Source organism: Euwallacea fornicatus, chromosome 12, assembly GCF_040115645.1.
Source record: "Euwallacea fornicatus isolate EFF26 chromosome 12, ASM4011564v1, whole genome shotgun sequence".
Taxonomy (NCBI): Eukaryota; Metazoa; Arthropoda; class Insecta; order Coleoptera; family Curculionidae; genus Euwallacea; species Euwallacea fornicatus.
In genome coordinates this window covers 335,214-354,343 of record NC_089552.1, presented here as the reverse complement: position 1 = coordinate 354,343, position 19,130 = coordinate 335,214, and the positions used below count along the sequence as shown (strand labels likewise).

Sequence of the window (19,130 nt, the reverse complement as noted above, 5' to 3'; positions counted from 1 at the left end):
TATTCAATTGTGTAGAGAAAAAGGCTTTTAGCGTAATCTAACCTCGGTGGCATTAAATTCCTAGCAAGAACAGTTTTCCACGAACACCCCTCCATAGTTTTCTTCCAAATAAATTTACGAATCCTACGGACTCTAAATAAGGATTTATATCGGACCCCAAAAAGCACGTCAAGGTTTATTAATACTAAACGTAATGTGCCCGAGAAAAGGCATTAAAGCATGGAACTCGGCGCAATATTTAGGTATAAGATTGTTTAGGTGCGGAGCTGCTGTTTTGTTGAGGAAATGAGAGAGATTTCTTAAATAAAAACGTTAGAGTTTTTGTAGTTGTTTGCGGAGGTGACAAAAGAAAGACATTTGCAGTCTGCGTCTGGTTGATTGGTGCTCTGATAAAAATCCATTATTTTTTTCGAGGAACTGCATAGCTGGGACATGTCCATTGCGGAAAGAGGAACTTCATGTAACTCGGAGTGGGGAGGCTTTAAAGGAAACAATTCTGCTTTTTACTAATAAAGTAAGGTGGAAAGCGTCCACTTTCCGCTCGGACGGAAAGTGCGCGCTTTCCACTCGGACGGAAAGCGTCCACTTTCCACTCGGACGGAAAGTGACAATCGGCCGCTTTCCACCCGATCGAAACGGGAGAGATGACATCACCGCATACGTGAGCACATGCGGAATTATGCTTTTTTACGGTCCAAGTTACGATCACGCAGTGAAAAAAGTTCCTAAGCACCAGCCTTCCTACTTTTATATTCTTATTTGTCATTGTACTTTATGTCTTGACATTAAGAGAGATTTTTTATTGGGGGGAAGAGAGCAAACTTCTCGGTTTACTTGAATTTTTATTTTGATTGCAGTTTGTCGAGTTCCGTTTCACTTGCTGCGACTTCCGGCACGAAAGTTTAATGGTAAAAATTCGTTCGATCGCGCATCTAAGCGATCCCTTTGATTCTCCGCGTGTAACTCGGTCCAGCGTGGGCAGATTACTTAAGGAGACGCCCGACATCTCGTCCACTTGGCAACGTGGCTCGCAGGGAACTCCATTAGGACGTATGGGACTAAATGAGTCATCAAGCGTTATCTATAAAATTTTTTATTAACATCTTATACATCCTAACTGACTTCGTAAAAAATACACGATTACCAACAATGATAATACTGCGGAATTCTTCAAACGTCAATTTAACTATATGGAAAGCTATAACAAATTAGATTACAACAAAACGGACTTCAAGGGATGATGCACATCTTAATTCATCTTTCTCCTCACTTTTGAACAAGGAAAGTGACGACAACAACCGTTACGTGTGTTAAGGGTCGGGGCCGAATCCGTGGTTTACGATTGTCGTCCCCTAAACTGCTAGAGTTAGGCGGGCGGTTAACTACAATGGAACTCGGCAAATTCGATGGTAAATTGAGATGGGAAAAGGGTACTCCCGGCTTTCGTTTGGTTCGCGACGTGTTAGGGAAAAATCGGAACCTCGCGAAGCGGTTTTCGCCGAAGCAAACGCAAGACTGGCGGTTTCACCTTAGCACCGAGGCTCGCTTCTCTTCATCACCTTCAGCTTCTGCAATATTGAAAAAATGCACTAATAAATTTTGAGAGGTTCATTCTCCCTAATTTTTCTTTCCGACATACACAAGGTATTTTTCGGTTTCTTGTAAGCTGTGAAGCCTTTGTTCGTCCTCCCTTTTCCAACATCTGCGGAATGAAGGTTTTGGGATTATCCAAATTACAAGGTGGTTAACCCTCTTTCCTCGTAGGGTTACGAATACTGTCATCGCGATGACGTAGGACACATCATCTATGCATTAAAGGAATTTTTATCAAACAAGAATTAAATCCGCACGTTTTTCGCGGGGAAAAAATCCGCAAAATTGCGAAAGTTTTTCGGTCCGATCAAATTTCCATTTGTTTACCGAATGAGGAGCGACGAGAAACCGCGTTGCGTAAGGCAAAACGGCCAAGTTTGCTTCGGCCTCAGGGAGGGCGTAAATGCATTAACATGTGTCACTCTCCTTGAAGTAAACGGACTCGTGGAGAATTATTGATTATTCCCAATGGAAAAGTGCAAACGAACAAATTTTGTACATAACTCAGGGCGTTGAATTGAGACAGAAATGAGAATTTGCAGCTAAATTACCTATTTCGTAAAATATCGGTCATACACAGGAGGTAACATCGTTTAGGAATAATACTGATTGTTATTACACTCACAGATCAAAACCACTAAGTTACATATCGTCTTCTTTATTATTTAAGAATCTCTTTGTCGGACGCCGCGCCCCGTACGCAATTTTGTATCCGCTGTAAACGATGAGATAGGTCCGTGTCACTATAGAACTACTTTATCTCAAAACAGGTGAAAATAATACCTTCGCATTTTGAGATAAAATGTCACCCTTAACGCAGACATAAAGTGCCCTTTTTCCTCATTTTTCGCGAGTTCGCAACTCCATACGCGCTCCCCGAAACAACGTCACTTGTAGCTTAACAATCCACCATATTCTTATACAAAACAATTATTTATATTACTTATACAACTTAAGATCTACACTCGAACCTATAGTGAGTAAATGGAGTTATTGTTTCCATGGTAGATATGAATTTTTATGTCGTGGGAGATTCCTCGACCTTGGAAAGTCGGTACCTGCACGCACGTTTTGCTTACGTCTTATTTAACAAGCACTGCATCAGTTAAGTCACGGGAGAGGGAAAATTATCATTGATATCGGCATGCGGGAGGACCTTCTTTGATGGCGTACGAGCCGTTCGTGTCTCTTTACTGTCTCGTTACGTCGCTCAGCTCTCCTTTACCGTCGCATCTTTTCTTCCTTTTCTTCCCAACTTAAACACCACTAATTTGCAATTTGTGCCAACAATCCATATAACGTCACAACCGAGCCCTTCGGATCTCCCGACCGGACAATTTTTTCGGTTTGCCGACGCGCCCTTCCTAATGGCGAACTGGAGCAATTTGCGCCAAGTGCACGTTAGTAAATTTGTTTAGTTCTCATGCCCTTAAATGAATTTTGACTAATGCGACCGGCAGTAGGGCGATTTTGATCCGACTCTTGACTCGTCTCGAGATCTCGCTCGTTCCGGTCCTCGACCGCGATCTGAACTCGATTCGACGAAGAACCGAACGTGTACGGCGGCGATCAAAGTTGCAGCAACTCTTCGAAATTTCAAGTAATTTAGATTTGACGGCCTAAATTCAAAATAGTAGATTTTGAAAATGCGATTCTACAATGACTGTCGACGACAGAAGCGCATAACAAAATACAACAAAAAAAAAACATAGAAAAATGTATTCGTTTCGACCTGGACAAAAACACGGCGACTTTTCCAAAATAATTACAAAGAGCAATAGAACCTCAACAAATTACATAAGAACCGTTCAATAATTAACACTTTGCACAACGCCCTCGCTGCTGCACAACTTCTGCACATCTCCGCGGCATTGAACTTATTAAATTGTCGATGTAATTGTTATCAATACTCTTCCAGGCTTCCCGAAGTGCCTGAAATAAATCCTGCAAGTTGGAACGTGTACTATTCCGAATTTTATCGTCCACGCATTCCCGCGAATTTTCCATGGGATCGAGATCGGGAGATTGCGACGGCCAAGCAGGAACTTCCGCCCTTCCCCCTCTAAACAGGTTCCGAAACAAGTTTCGATCTGTGTTTGGGGCCGTTGTCTTGTTGGAAAGTGCTTCTTAGTGGCACGGTTTCTTCAAGATACGGTTGGAAGTGATTCCTGAGAATATCTCGGTACACGAACCTGATCCGTGCGGCCTTCTGTTTTGTGAAGCGGACCCGTACCAAAACCTGAGAAACGACCCCGAACCGTAATCGAACCTCCTCCATGTTTTACGGCCGGTAAAAGAAACTTTTTTTGCGACCTCGCGCCTTCGGGTCGTCTGACGTATGATGGGCCATCGCTTTTGAATAAGTTAAATTTGGGCTCAAAGCCACCAATTTCCACTGTTCAGATGTCCAGTGTTGGCGATTCTGCGCGAACTCAAGTCGGGCTTTCGCGTTCTTCTCAGGCAGCAATGGTTTCTTCGCTGGCCGCCCACCAAACAATCCATTTTCCACTAATCTTCATCGTATGGTCTCGGAACTGATGTGAGCTACGCCCGTTTCCTTTAAATGTGATTTCCTACGAGCGGATGATAGAAATGGATTTTTTTGACGCATTCGAATTATCCGTTCATCAGTTCTTTTTGTAATTTTCCTGAATTTTTTACAGCTACTTCACTTCCCGCTTGTCCGAATTTGTAAATAATTCGAGATACGATTGACTTGGGGGCACGCCCGAACTCTTTACAATTTCGCTTTGCCGTTCGTCACTTCTATGCCGCTCAATGATAATTTTCCTGATCTCTAATGAGACTGTTTTACCTCGACCCCTAATGAAAATCGTCGATTCAATTTAGAATACAAAACGTCCTTAAACACACAAGTCTGTTAATCAAGTGAAATTTCAAAAATTCCAAGAGTTGCTCTGTCTTCGTCCGGTATTGAACAAATGTGTTTCGGTAGTTTCTTATAGGAATCGTTGATATTTCATTTGGATGCGGTTTAAACGTCAACGGTTGTGGAAGATAAATAATATAAATAATATAAAATTAATTAATTAAATAATATAAATTTTTTTTTAAGTTGCTTTAATTACAACCACCACTGTATGTTCGACGACATATTTATTTTATTATTGAAATTATGAAAACGAGCTACGTTTAAGGAACTTTTTATTCGTGTCTCATCCGTTATGTCCAACACTTTACAAATGCACATGCAGTGTGTCTCCCTTCGGGGGTGGTTGATCGAATTCACCTTTACGTAACACCCAACGACTAAATACATCATAATACTTTTATCTTGTTTAATTCTGCCCACGAATAAGCATTTTTCTTCCACTTTTGCCCCGATTTCGCGCGGAATTTGAACGCTCCACCAGTTCGAAACTAAATTTAATAGGCTTCGAGACCAATTTGAAATTCTGCAAGTGAAAGAAATCCGCACAGTAAGTGCATACAACCATTCCTGAAGTTTTACTGTGTGAACTTCAGTGAAGGCCCGAATTACCGACTCTTATTACCGGTTCACCAAAATACCGTCCCCAATACTTCTTCTTTATTACACGAATAACGCAGGCGTTTCGAGACTTAATCCAACTTTCCCTTACATGTTTTCTCATTTCTTTTATACGGGTGCTATATCTGACTTCCGACTCGATTTATAAAGGTAACTAATGGAATAAAATTGTTATGGGCAGAATTATACAGAACGCTATACCGCACACGTGGCCCGATATTCTCTTCGGGGACGGCATTTCCCACTTGTGCCGTAACCCTAAATTATCTTTTTATCCATTTACCGTTTCGTTAAGGCTGCTCTAATATACATATTTACACAAAAATGTATGTACAGTTTGATTGGTTTCATGAGCTAAAACGGAAATTGCTGAGTGATTCAGTATTGCCACTGGAACTGCAAAATTAGTCATTGATCCGTTAGAAACAGTCACGTTAATGTTCATAAAAATTTAATTCCCTGATATGTGTAATTTCTTTACAAAAGTGCGGAGAAGTGGTGTTACCCAAATAGGTTGTAGTCCTCGTGGAAGTGGAGCGTTATTATTACTGAAATCATCAGAACCAATAAGAACATGTTTCCTTATCGGCAAAGCTGCATGAGTAGAAGGACAACGGCGTGTCCAATTTTGGGAGCAATTTGTCGTTTGGCATCTGGAACAAAAGAAATTCCTGTTAGCGTTGCGTTCCTAAATTTTAATCTGTAAACTTTACGCTGCTCATTTTCCATATACAAGAGGTTGAAAAAAGATCGTAAAATATTTAAAAAGGCAGCGGCATGGGCCAAAACAAGCAAAAAAGTCTCAGTGAACGTGGGTCCGCAACGTAACGGTTCCGGAGATGCGGAAGGTCGTTCTTTTTTCAAAAGACTTATTTATTCATAAACAAACAAAGATTACTGATTTTTACTCGATTTTTTCTTCGTGTTGCAAAAACTTGCATTTTCTCATCGTGGCACATACGTGGCACAAACATTAAGCATTTGATCGTTGTCTGCGCACAAGTCCTCGTCTGCTGCGGCCGTTTACTCCAACGCAGGATCAACCGACGCGCATCTCACGTACGGTCGTGCCGATGGCACCGCCGCCGCCAAGGCGCGACGCCTTCGCGCTGAAGCTCATCCAAATCGCCAGATTCCTTCACGTCGTACGTTTGGAACGATTCGTCAAAGATGGCGCGATGCCGGTCTATCGTACAAACGATGCTACTTATCCGGATGTTCAAGGTCGGCATCCACCCCTAGAGCAGAAGCGCGGATGGGGCGTAATCCAAAACCCTCCGCGAGGAGCTGCTTCATCCATGTCGCGTACAACGAGTACAGGCCTCAAATCCACTTGATCGTCAAGCGCATTTGGTTTTTTGTCGCCTGTTTCTGCCAGCGATGCCGAAAACCCCCGTTTTCTTGCCGACATTCTTTTTACTGACGAGGCCGGATTCACGCGAAATGGAGTTGTTAATTTTCACAATGCCCATATTTGTGCCGACGAAAATCCCCATGCTCTAATGGAATCCGGACATCAGACACGTTTTTCATTAAACATTTGGATGGGTATTGTAGGCGACAGGTTTCTAGGTCCTGTGGTTTTACCAAACCGATTAACAGGCGCTGCTTACTTAAACTTTCTGCAAAACACAACGGGCGATCCCTTTGACGACATTTCTTCAGACCAAAGGCAACAAATGCGGTTTCAGCACGACGGTGCTCCAGCTCGTTTTTTCGATATCCGTTTAGACTGAACTTTTCCACGTAGACTGGTAGGAAGGGGCGGACCTGCATTGCGGCCTGCAAGATCGCCCGATTTCAACCCCGTAGATTTCTTTTTTTGGGGATATTTGAAAGCGTTGGCCCGTGGTGCTCCTGCGAATGGCCGCGAGGGGCTGCAGCTACGGATTAATCAAAAATGCCAACGAGGGGGTTTTAGAAAGCGTTCGCATGCCCTTCGGTTAAAGATGTCGGGTCTGCCTGGAAACGGAAGGAGGCCACCTTGAACACCTCATGGAACTGCATTTTTTTGTTTCCGTTGGAGGTTTTTTTCTGTTATTTGCAGATAACAAATAAGTAACAAGTAATTAGAAGTAAGTCTTTCGAGAAAGAGTAACCTTCCGTATCTCCGGAACTATCACTTTGCGGTTACTTTACTAAGACGTTTTTGCTTAATTTTGTCCGCACTACTGCCTCTTCAAATATTTTACAATCTTTCTTTAACACCCTGTACGCTCTTCGAGCTAGTTACTAATAATTTCTTGCCAGAACGTGCTCATAGTACTTTTTTCATTCGGAGCGATTCAAAGTACCGATTTCTGGTTAGGTTTCGCCAACTTTTTATCGCTTCTCCGCCGGCAAAACGACACCATAAGGGAACTAATAAATGGCCGCTTCCAGACCGAATAGTGAATCCGAATTTAGTGAACCGCACTCACTCCTCCCGGATCGTTGTGACGAATTGACGCGCGCCTCGAATTTTTTTCGTCACTTTTTACGACGAATCTACGGACTGTCCCGGCGCTAACGTATGGCTCGCACGTTAGCGAAGGTGAAAATGTCAGAGTCCTGCTGTGCAGTCACTTGGCCATCAATTTCGGGGACTTTCGGTGACACTTAGCAAATAAGTGTCCGAGATGATCTCAAAACTTTAAAAAGAATCCGGACGAAATTTGTTTGCTGTCAGCGTGTTATGGCAGCATTCGTACAATATTAAGGGCCATATTAAAGTATCTAGCACCCCCACGTTCCAGACAAGAAACGAATCGTGAAGGCGATGTTAATATTGAGTTTCCCATATCCGCCCGTTTCGTGCGAAAAACTCGACACGTCATTTTCCACTAAAAGCTCGAAAAAAGTCTATTTACTTTAATTTACTCGTATAATAGTATAAACAACTATTACACTATAGATGTTTCTTGAGCGTGATAGAGAGTTCTTATCCATTGAAGTTTTTAAAACAGAGTAGTGTTTACCAAAAAGACAATATAACACAAATGTTGGTTGCTATGGAACGCTAAAGGAAATGGAAGTTCTCCCGAGGCATTTAAACCTTTAATAGCATTTCGTTTCGCACGTAAATTGCATATTATATTGTTTTCGTCACGAATTGGTGAAAGCCCTTTTCAGTGCGAATATTTTTAATTATTCCCTTGTTCCATTACTTTTGTAAATAAAAATTCGTTTCAGTTGATTTTTCAGCGCAATCTCTCGCCCCATTCAGCACTGGCACAAAAGTGGCCTAACGCCGTCGGCCGAAATCGGGACGCGCCGAAGAGCGACCGAACGCGGCGATCTTCGGCGACGGCCCCGTCGTCGTGTCCGGCCTCGTTCGGACGCGCGCACGGCGAAGATCGCCGTGCGGCGCGGTACGCGTCCGCGGAAACCGATCACCGGGAGTCTACCGACCGATCGGATTTGCGCGATTTCAATCGCCACGCGGACAACGAAGATCGCGGAGAAACGGTACTTGTTAAGACACTTCCGAGGTTCACGTCGGCCAAATCAAGGCAAAAGTAATCCTCGATAATGAGAAAAACAAGTCGATTCGGGGGAGCGACCCGATTCGGAATCGGGATTTGCGCCCCCCTAATTGCTGTCGGAGGGCACGGGCGGAATGTCCAATGAGGACATATTTAAGTTTTCATATTGCCAAAATCGCATCCTCCGCGCGCGGTCCTCATTGTTGTATTTCGGTCCTTTGAAAAAGTCTTTGTCGGGACCTTCGCGTCCGGCCTTTATGATAAGAGTGGGCACTGTCTTTGATGCCAAGAAGAATGGGAAAAGCTTTCCCATCTGCAGTGGGCCGCGACGCGCCTCGAATCGGAACGTCTTATTCTTACGTGGAGGAACAGAGTTTCATTCCGATCATCGAACGATCATAACGATATTCCGATCGGTCCGGAATCTGGTGCCGGCGGCGGTGGGTGACGTCGTTGCGTCCACGTCACGGCGTGGTCTTTGTTACGTCCGCGAACACTTCTCTTTGGTAAATAACACGTTGCAATATAACACAGAATAAGATTACAATACAAACAGTGGCACTCTAACTTTATATGACTCCAATGCCCACTTTGCTTTTAAAATGTCTGGGTACCTACTGTGTTGCTGAGCTTTACAGCAGATTAAAAGGACGAAGACTAGTTTGTTTTATTGTGAAGCCCTTTCTGTTACTGGCAGAGATAAATTGCGGCTGCAGTCGCAATTTGCATGAATTGTTAGTCAAAGATATATTTCTAGTTTCTACCTTTATATGCTTTACTAAGCTGAGAGACGCTTTCAGAAGGCATTAACAGCGTAAAAGCGAATTTGCGGGGCCCTGCGTGAGATATAATAAAACTGTCGGGTCTAACTTTAAAGCCAACTAATTCTTTTTCACATTCTTCATTGACACAAAGCTTTATCTTATTAGCGTCTAACTGGAAGCTCGAATGCAAAATTAGTTCCACATAATACAAAGCCTTAACATTGTGCTACTTGCTGTGAAATCAGAGACATTGCACATTATCGTAATTGGCTGTCTGGCACCTCTATCTTATGAATTACACGAGTTTTGGGGCTCTGTCAGCATTGTCAAACATTGAGGTACATTGTCTTTACTTGGGAGTGCAGATAACTTAGGTTTCTGGTTCGCTGAGTTTCAAGTAAATGAATGCGAATTAGATTTTGGTGCCGATTTAGCTCGCTTATATACTACATGGCGTCGGGTTGGGAGTACCTATGTGCCGGCACGAGGGCTCGAGTGAGTCGCGCTTCCGTCACGGCGCGGACCTATTTGCCTTTTTTTGAACTCGCGGCAGTCGCCAAAAAAACCCTGAGAGACGCCGGCCGTTAAGGCTAAAAGCCCTCGCAGAAATATGAAAATTTATTATACCGCCAAACAGCATTTACTTTTTATTACGGTGTACATGCGAGTTGATTCCGCAGTTGGCATGAAAATTTATTCTCACCTGAAGTTTCATCCCTAGGCCCTAAAACAGATGAAGACATGGGCTGAGACGTTGCTTCGCCTAATAGCTCCGTTTTCTCACCCCTATATATACCGAAAACGGTTGCCACGCAGCTCAGGTTCGCCTTGCCGTTCTGAAAGGGAAAAATTCCATTGTAGCTACATCTGAAAACCCGCCAAATATGGTGCACAGTGGGCAGTTAATTAATCCTCTGCGGCCCCTATTTTAGCGGCCAGGAATTGCTCGAAAATTTTTAAATAATTTCACCTCGTTAGTGTACAACTTACTTTAAATGTATCTTTTCTTATTTTAATTTCAACTTCTGACGTCGTAATTGCCTGCCTCTGCTTGCTGAATAGGTCCGTGGGCAGTGGAAAAACCTTTTGAGGAACTTTCGGTATAACCTAGGTCAGACGGAGACGATCACAGTTAGAAAACGGCGTAGGTGTTGCAGAGGAAGCGGTTACCTTAATTCCGTCCAAATACCAGCTGATATTGGAGTGGGGGAACGACGGGGGACTCGAACAATTGGCGTAGATGGTCTCATCTACATCTGCGAATTTCTTCTCTACGTAGATTACCGGGTCGCCCACGGGGGCGTCTGCAAAAAAAAAAATACAAGTTCAAAAATGTGTAGTTCGTGGCGCGTTCCGAATTGCGTCCCAAGCCAGCGGCGTCGCTGTCGTGTTAAGGTCCCGCTAAAATTATCCGAAAATTTTCAAAGCCGCCCTTTAGGATTTCAAAATTCCGGCGCCGGGCCGTGGCCCCAACGTCGAGGAAAGTTACACGTAAACCGAGAAAATGATTGCTGGCAGAACGCATGGTGAAAAGAAAAGGGAGTAGAAAATTGTATGAACGACATTACTGTTTATTCGTCTGAGACGGTGGGCAATGAAACTTCCTGCCTTGCGGAATCGATTTTTGCCATAAATATAAACAGCAGGATAAACCGCAACAGTGGTATTTCCGCGCAAAACTGTTTATAGAAATCAGCTCTCGGAGGAAGTACATAACTGGATTTGCAGTATTGGTTTGCCATTATCCGAGTCCACTAATGAAAAGTATCGTTCTTTACGCGCGCGAAACGTGCGTTCCCGCGCTTTCGCGACTTTCCGAGTTCCGCCTCGCACGAGAAACCGCCGCTCGCGCACGAAAACGCGCCATTTCGGCGCTCGCGCTGAGACGCACCGATGCGTACACGTGGTGATCTGTGAGAACCTTAGACGCGCGGCGATTTGGTGTGGCATAAGCTAAGGGAGTCGGATCGCCGACCAGGCGAGGTCGGTTGCTCAGCGTCGTCGAAGTTTCGTCCCTCTGTCATCGCACGCTCAGAAGAACGGGAGCCACCTCAACATCCTCGATGTTAATATTAGAAGTGAATGGCAAATAAACTCTCGATCAATTGAGATGTATCACAAATCGTTTAATATGGGCTGTAAAAGAAACTATCGGAGAAGTGTCTTATTTAATGCTTAATATCAATAATAGAATACTCCGAGACCCTATTCGACGCCCTTACTGTGTTTTTGGGGAAGATCCAAATAAATGGAGACCATTTAGCCTGTGGCATTTTTAGCTGCAATCTCTAAGCCAGCTATTATTCTTCTCGTGATTACACTCAACTGAAATGAAAAAGTTCAATTATGCCGCATTTTTCCTTGAATCTCATTTTAAAATCTAATAAAATAGTGTTTAAAATATGTTATTTAAATTTATCACCCCATTTCTCAATGGCACGGGAAATTCCTGGAATATGCAATGAATGCGTTATAAATCTTAGAGTTTTTAATAAATTTCCAACACTTACTATGCCGCTAATCCGCTAACAAACAGCCTTCCGGGTTTGCGGTCACGCGAAAAATGATAACAATTAAGTGCCATTGGGGGGCAAGACGGGCATTAGGTGCGCCAAAGGAGACAGACGGAATGATTTAAATTCAAACCAAATACTACAACTACAAATGAAGCAAACCTTAGAGACGTTTACACTATAGTTGACCTGATTATCGCACGAAATTCCATTTCCATCTGCTAACACGGTTACGGCGAGCAAATCTAACCAGCTGCTTGTTGGAGGTCATAATCCCCTGATTTTCAACAATGGGGGCAAAATGTACCTACACCACGGCAATGCTATATAGATATAGAGATAGAGCGTGCTAAACAATAATTCAGAAGTCAAAGATTACAAACATAAATATGCCCACTATCTTAAGCGAGGCTAAATTAAGTTAAATAATGTTTTAAATGTGGGGCCAAGAGCAAATCGCATTACTATTTCAGAGATAGGTAAGCAAAATGTTCATACAGTTTTGCAATTTTCTCTTCCCCCCTCTCTCTCTCTCTCTCACACTCTCTCGCCCCCTCTCTCTCTCTCTCTCTCATTCCCTCATCTCCCTCCCTTCACGTCGCTTTTATAATTAGAACTAGATTGTTGCACGAGTTTAGAAATTAATTTTGATAATTTCATTCATATGTCAAACTTAATATTTCATCAGCGCAACGCTAGCATCTCGTTCTTATGCGGAACCAACTGCTGGCGGATTGCAACGGCAATTTCCACTAGTTACCATAGGTAATATAGCAATTATCACGGGGAATGCGGCAAGTGAATTTAAAATTCATAAATAATTAAACGGATTGTCGGGAGATACGCACGCAAATACGCTTCGGTCGGAGCGGGGCGGGAGTGCGCAGGAGCGAGCGCCTTTTGCGTGACGCGCCTCACGCAGTTCGTTTTCTTAAGTGGAACTCGTGCGGCCAAACATAATCCGTGATTCGTGACGACTTAGCGAGGACTCGAGCCCGTGCGTCCTAAATTGATGGGGGCACTCCCGAGGCGCGTGCGCGCTGGTGCCCTTTTTTTTTTTTTAATTCGTGCAAACTTCCCAAATATTATCGATAATTCCCGCTGCCCTTACGCCACCCCTGGACCTTCTGCCGAAGGTGCGCGTTCGCGGGAACTGTCTACGGTTTAAATAAGTGATGAGGGATTTTTGACGGTCAATGAATGGCGAGAGCCGCCGCACGGGGGGAGGCGTAGTATTCCTGAGGATTGTACGCGTCACGATGAGAAGATTCGACACTCGTTTCGGAACCGTCGCCAGCAATCCCACAGCCGCTGAAACTGCTCGAGACATGCTTGAAAATGCTCCTCTAAACGTTTATGAATTCCGCCCTTTCATATGCACGTTTTTTCCCCTTTCGTCGCTCAAGTTCCAGCTCATAGACGCAGAGGTGGGCACACGGGCGAAGCCTCCGGAGCCGGCTCCTCTGCGACTTAAGTATTCACGTCAGATTGTTTCGTGTCGCTTCTCCAATCCGACAACGGCTCGGCTAAAAATTGATTATTGCTCAGACTTCCCGTCCATTAAACAATATCGATAAAGTGTGTATCTCTTTCGATATCTCTGAGCTGACGCCGCAATCACCGTAAAACTACCGACGATTATTGTTTTCGGTTTAGTAATCACCGCCAAGAAATAATTTAGTGATCGCTTCACGGTCGCGACGTAGCTTGCGTAAAGCACCAGCGGCCATTGCTAGACAAGAAAATCTAGACGAAGAACGAATGGTATGACGAACTGTTAAAAGCTAAAGCGAAAGCTGAAAAATCTCTGTCGACTTTGAATTTTAAGAAGGAAGTTGCCCCATTAGGGATCATGGAAACTAATGCCCCCAAAGCGAAGTTGAGAACGGGCTTCTCAAAGGACGTCGAGTCCAATTCGGTTCCATAGTTGAAGTACGTGGCAAGTGGAGATGTAATTTCAAATGGAGGGGAGATATATAATTTCTACGAGTTATGGAACAGATCCAGCGGCCCGATGTAACACATTGTTGTGAGGCGTATCCTAATGTACTTACATAAAACGTGCATGTAGCCCCAGTTCATTTTAGTGTCAAAATTAGGGGCATCGGAAGAAACTTCGCACTTGTATCGTCCTGTCACCTCCGGCTGCACACTCCTTAGAACCACTTCGTGAGGGCTGCTTTTACTGAGCTGCAACAACAAAGTTACTTATTATTAAACACCTCACAAGTCGCCGAACGCGAATTATGTAATCAACATCGTTTGCCGATCGATGACCGACCGTCGCAACAACGTGCCGATGTACTTAACAACAAACGGTTATATTGTTTTTTTGCGAATGAAGCTTTAGAAAAATGGATTACACTCAAATTTTAGCTGTTCGTCCTCGCATGCGACATTTTGTCCGCTCGCAACAAAGGCGGAGAAAGTCTGGTCAGGAACCATCTAAAGGGCAGCGATTCATTGTCTACGTGTGGCTCAAATCACGTAGCTTTTTATCACGTTACGAAACGTAACGATTGGTAGTTACCTTACGTAAAACGACGAGTCGCATAAATTTAACATATTAAAAAAGAATAGAGATATATTTGAATGTCTAAGCGTATTTTTTTCCACGGTTGCGGCTTAATTTGTTCAGGTTTTGCCTTAATTTTTGGTAGTGAAAATGTGTTCTTTTGGGAACTAAAATAGTGCCCCGAATTATTTATTATCGGTGTTATTGCTACCGTGGGCATAATGCCCAACTGCGCAATTATACGAGCACAAATAAATAGCCGACAAATTCCTGCTACATATCAATTTTTGAAAAGACGTGGCATCACCGCCGACACGAAGCCCGTGCCATGCATGTACGTTACGCGATTTCCGCCATAGTTACTTTTTTAGATAGGACAATTCTAAATTTAGCTACACGGCTGTTGTAATTCGCAGTTGATTTTGTTGAAATACCTATACGCTCTGCAAACGTAAAATATATACTTGAAAACTGGCAAAATGGTCCAGGACCTTTTTAACACATTCATCTAGCTAAAAATATTTACTTAAAACTTTTAGTTGGACGAAAATTCGGACATTTTGACCCTTATTCCTCTGTGCATGCGCGCCAATGCATTTTTACTGATGCAATCACTGATGATATCGACTGATAATACCTGGATTAAAAAACGATGACAACTCCAATATCAGGAGCAATCAAATTAAAACAGTCGATGAATCGCTCTAACCGGTAAAAATTGGGAAAAAGGTTTTTAAAGCTCAATGCGCGAGGTTATTTATCTTAGTAAGTGACTGAGTGAAGTAACGAACTCTTAATGAATATTTCTCTTCCTCTTCGGTCCTTTGTCTAATTCCGGAAGATCGATCCCTTTACAATAAATAGGAGCAAACCGGGCATGGTCTAGCCAATCAATCAGTGTACCAGGTGCGCAACTTAGTTTCTGGGTTTCTTCCATCGACGAACAATAGAAAATTTTAAGAGAAACACAAAAAACGGTTCATTCGAAGTACCGTCCCTCTCCACCTACACATTGTTGCCACATCTCTGGCAGTACACAGATACCTCGACGGTAAAATGGCGCGTCTTCGGGCCGAAACCGTTCGTGCGACCAATTTTGCACTTCCTCTAAATTGCCCAAGTGCAGCCCCCCTGCCACGCCATGGGCCATCGATCGGAACAAGTGACAATCGGAGGGCGCCGGGGGTCTGGCCAATATGGCGGGCGCATATACCATTTCAGCGTTTCGATGGTGTCCTGGACGATGGAAGTGCCGTCGATGTCGACGCTTCGCCGGGCGAAGGCCACGATCCTTTGCGTTTGGGGCTCTCAAAATATCTCATCTCCGGTGACAGTTCGGCGCAGGAAGCTCTTTCTTTAATGCCGTAAAAGCGAAATTTCGGCGGTGGTTCTATCTGTCTCTCAATCTACCCATGCGGCACTCATTTTCCCTCTTTTTGAATTTTTCCCGTGGCACTCGAACGTGCGGAAATACCTTGGTGAGCCACGTTTACAGCCTCCGCAAGTCGATCTGGTGTTCGCGTGTCGTCTTCATCCGATGACGCCCGCAGGTCGGCGTCTTCAATTGATTTCGGTCTTCCGGAGCGCTTCTCGTCCCCGACGTCGAAGTCGCCCCCTCTGAAGCGCTTAAACCGATCTTCACAAGCAGCTTTCGATGGTGCGCGTCGGTCGCAGGCCTCCTCGAGCAAATGACGTGCTTCGGCTGCATTTTTCTTTCAAGTTAAAGCGAAACCTCCCGCAAATGTTGTTTATTTCGCACAGAACTCGACGTCTTCGTCAGAAGAAATTGCTTTGCGTTGCGACGAACGTTGACATTCCAACTGGTTGTCGATGACAACCGTCTTGAGCTACAAACAAAACGCAGTTTCCGCCATTTTGTCGATTACACGCGTCGTTGGCGCCATCCATGTGTGAAATCGGGAAGCCAGGTGCGCACCTGGTACATCTCCCATCCTAACAACGCATTTTTGTAACAACATGTCCGCACGATCAATTTATGGTAAAATCGACGCAGGATCCTGGTTTTCAGTCAAAAATTCCTCAATATTTTCGACATTAAAACTGAAGTGAAAATATGTATTTATCCCAGCGCTCATATTGTCTGGCATGTTCTCGAATATAATCGCAAAGTTACATTGAATCGCATAAAAGAAACGATTCAAATATACATTTCTCTATTTGTCCAACATCGAACGTTTTTGAAGTAAATATTGGTTTAAAGGCAGAGAATAATAATGTCCTCTCATGGCCGACAAAACTCTTCCTATTGCTGTATTGAAAATCTAGATTTTCTAGATATTTGGTTTTATTGCCACGGAAGACAGACTTTTATTTATATGGTACATAAAAATACTGTAAGGGAAATGCGGAAGGATGAATCACAGTGGAAATCCCTTAACTAATGGATTGAAAGGAGATGAGAAAGTGCAGTGACCTCGTTAAGGACAACGAAAAAATTGATTGAAAAAGCAAAGAAGTGTGTTGGGATTTCGAAGTTTCGCTTAAATTTGATCATCCTAATGTAACAAACAGGAATCGGGACAGATTAATCAGCAAAATTACAGATGCTGATGTAATCGTAAGATAAAAATCCTGTCGCACGAACAAAATTGCATTTTAAAAACGTAAAAAAATAATATGAGAGCGGAAGAGTGGATTTATCTGTTGCCTTTGACAGTCCTTAGATGGAAGACGGTAGAATAGAATTAAGCTCAAACAGCTCCCAAAATATCGAATTTACAGAATATATTAAGGCTCTAGTGTCATGAAAATTGTCGTTTAAAAAACGTTAAGTAATTGAATGAAAAAACCCGACTTCGGGTCGGGCCAAATCTGGTTATTTTTTCCTTTGTGGCCTTTGTTTTTCCCCCTCTTCTATATGAGAAGCCGATGCATGCGTCCTCCATTTTTTTCACGTTGTTCCTGCCTTCAGACCGAACCTTCAATAGTTACTCTTAAACATGTATTTGTCAATTTTTCCAGACATCGGCGTCAAGGGAAAATTATTGAGATGCAAATTTCGCTTATCCCTTGTAATTTCACCGAACTTTTTCCTTCATAATCCAAATCACAAATAAAGGAGCCCCATATTTGCCTGCGAAATGGTCGTCCTCTGTAACCTGCTCGCAATAAAGGGCATATGTGGGAATTTTTAGCATTGTATAAAAAAGCTCGGTCCCCTTTCGGTTATCGATTTCATTGGGAGCACATTGTTAAATATCGGTCCCCATTTCTGGACAGTTTTCAATCTGTCTGGGAAAGTGAAGAATTTCACTCAAAATAAACGTTACATACGTTTTCATTAAAAACGTCGCTGCACAATTTTGGAAAGTTCTGAAAATACTTACATCAACATCGATCCCGGGTAATACGAAGACTCTCGTGCTGGGCAGTTCCTTGGGGATATACCTGTAGAACTCGTTATTTCCTTTGTACCACTTCACTGTATATAAAGGCTCATGTTCTAAATCATAAGTGCACTGTAATACGACAGTCTCTCCTACTTGAACTCCCAATGGAATGTTAACCCTGATGTCTTTTAGGCCATATACTCCTGCAAAAGAAACGACAATTAGCACGCAATACAAATAAACTCGGTCGCATTAGAAGAGTTACGCCCAGCAGGAATGATTTTTTGGAATTAAGTCTTTGGCAATGGGGAAGCCTCACGTCCAGAACGAAACGATAAACTTTGCAAGAAATATTATTAACGTATAACCCGGAAAAAAATTAATAATGCGTTTGCCGACCTCGTAGATGAGCACACCCTGTACACGTCTGGGCGCGACAAAATTAGATGACCGACGTCCGCTTGCGGCGCTTCGTTCCAGGTAACTTGAACTTCATGAATTAATTGTGCCGAAGTCTGCGGAGGATGGGGCAAAGCGGACAGTCTTCTCCCCATCGTATCCCACACACGTTCGATGGGACTCAAGTCCGGCGAACGGGATGGCCACGGCAAAACGTTAACGCCAGCTTCTCGGAGAAAGTCCTCAGTTCGAGGGGCAATATGGGGACGTGCGTTGTCTTGCTGAAAAGGGACGCGCGGAGGACCATCTAGATAAGGCAGTGAAGTGTATTGTAGGACGTTATCTACGTAACGCGCAGCGGTCAAACTGCCTCGAATATACACAAGAACTGATCGGCTACCATAGGCGATAGTCCCCCGAACCATTACTCCGATAGTCCTGTGTACATGCCTCTCAGCGGCGTATTCAACTCACACAAACTCTTATTCGGCCATCGTGCAGGCTTGAGCAGAATCGCGATTCGCCGCCGGATGCGACATTATGCCATTCTGCCTCCCGATGCTGCCGCTCTCCGCACCAGTCCAAACGTCGACGACGGCGTGCCGCCGTTAAAGGTACCACCAATCGAGGAGCACGGTCCACCAGTAACGGGTCTACCTCCTCCTCCGAACCATCGGTTACCGCGTTGACGTGTGGCGGCAGAGCGGTCTCCCAGAGCTGGTTGTCCGAAGCGGCGACGTCGACGCTCTGTGGCAGGTCTCGGTTGACCAGTCGGTCCGCTACGCGTTCCTCTGCCTCCTTCTGGCCACACCCGACGCGCATGCGCGTTACCATCATTGCAGCGGTGTCAAAGAGCCAATTTCGCGATGAGACAAGCCAGCGTCTCGATGGGCGACAATTCTACCCCTGTCAAAATCGCCGAGATGGTGATATTGCCGACGTGTCCGCACCCTGGGCATGTCGCGCGGGTGGACAGGAACGTGAGAACTAAAGACGTTTGTCCCGAGCAGGTCGCGTGGAC

The 19,130-nt window shown here is 44.0% G+C and overlaps 1 protein-coding gene across 2 annotated transcripts in view; it reads right to left on the bottom strand.

Annotated features, from left to right (window-relative positions):
• Positions 1-1,077: 1,077 nt before the first annotated feature.
• The window catches only part of LOC136342502 (uncharacterized), a 35,761-nt gene continuing 17,708 nt past the window's right edge, over positions 1,078-19,130 (bottom strand). For both annotated transcript variants that reach the window (XM_066288375.1, XM_066288374.1), the window contains 6 exons: positions 17,708-17,913; positions 13,900-14,035; positions 10,503-10,636; positions 10,323-10,439; positions 10,036-10,168; positions 1,078-5,757 (listed from right to left, as the gene is read on the bottom strand). In XM_066288375.1, coding sequence (XP_066144472.1) covers positions 5,687-5,757; positions 10,036-10,168; positions 10,323-10,439; positions 10,503-10,636; positions 13,900-14,035; positions 17,708-17,913 — 797 coding nt within the window. In that variant the 3' untranslated portion in view covers positions 1,078-5,686. The remainder of the gene's footprint in view (positions 5,758-10,035; positions 10,169-10,322; positions 10,440-10,502; positions 10,637-13,899; positions 14,036-17,707; positions 17,914-19,130) is intronic.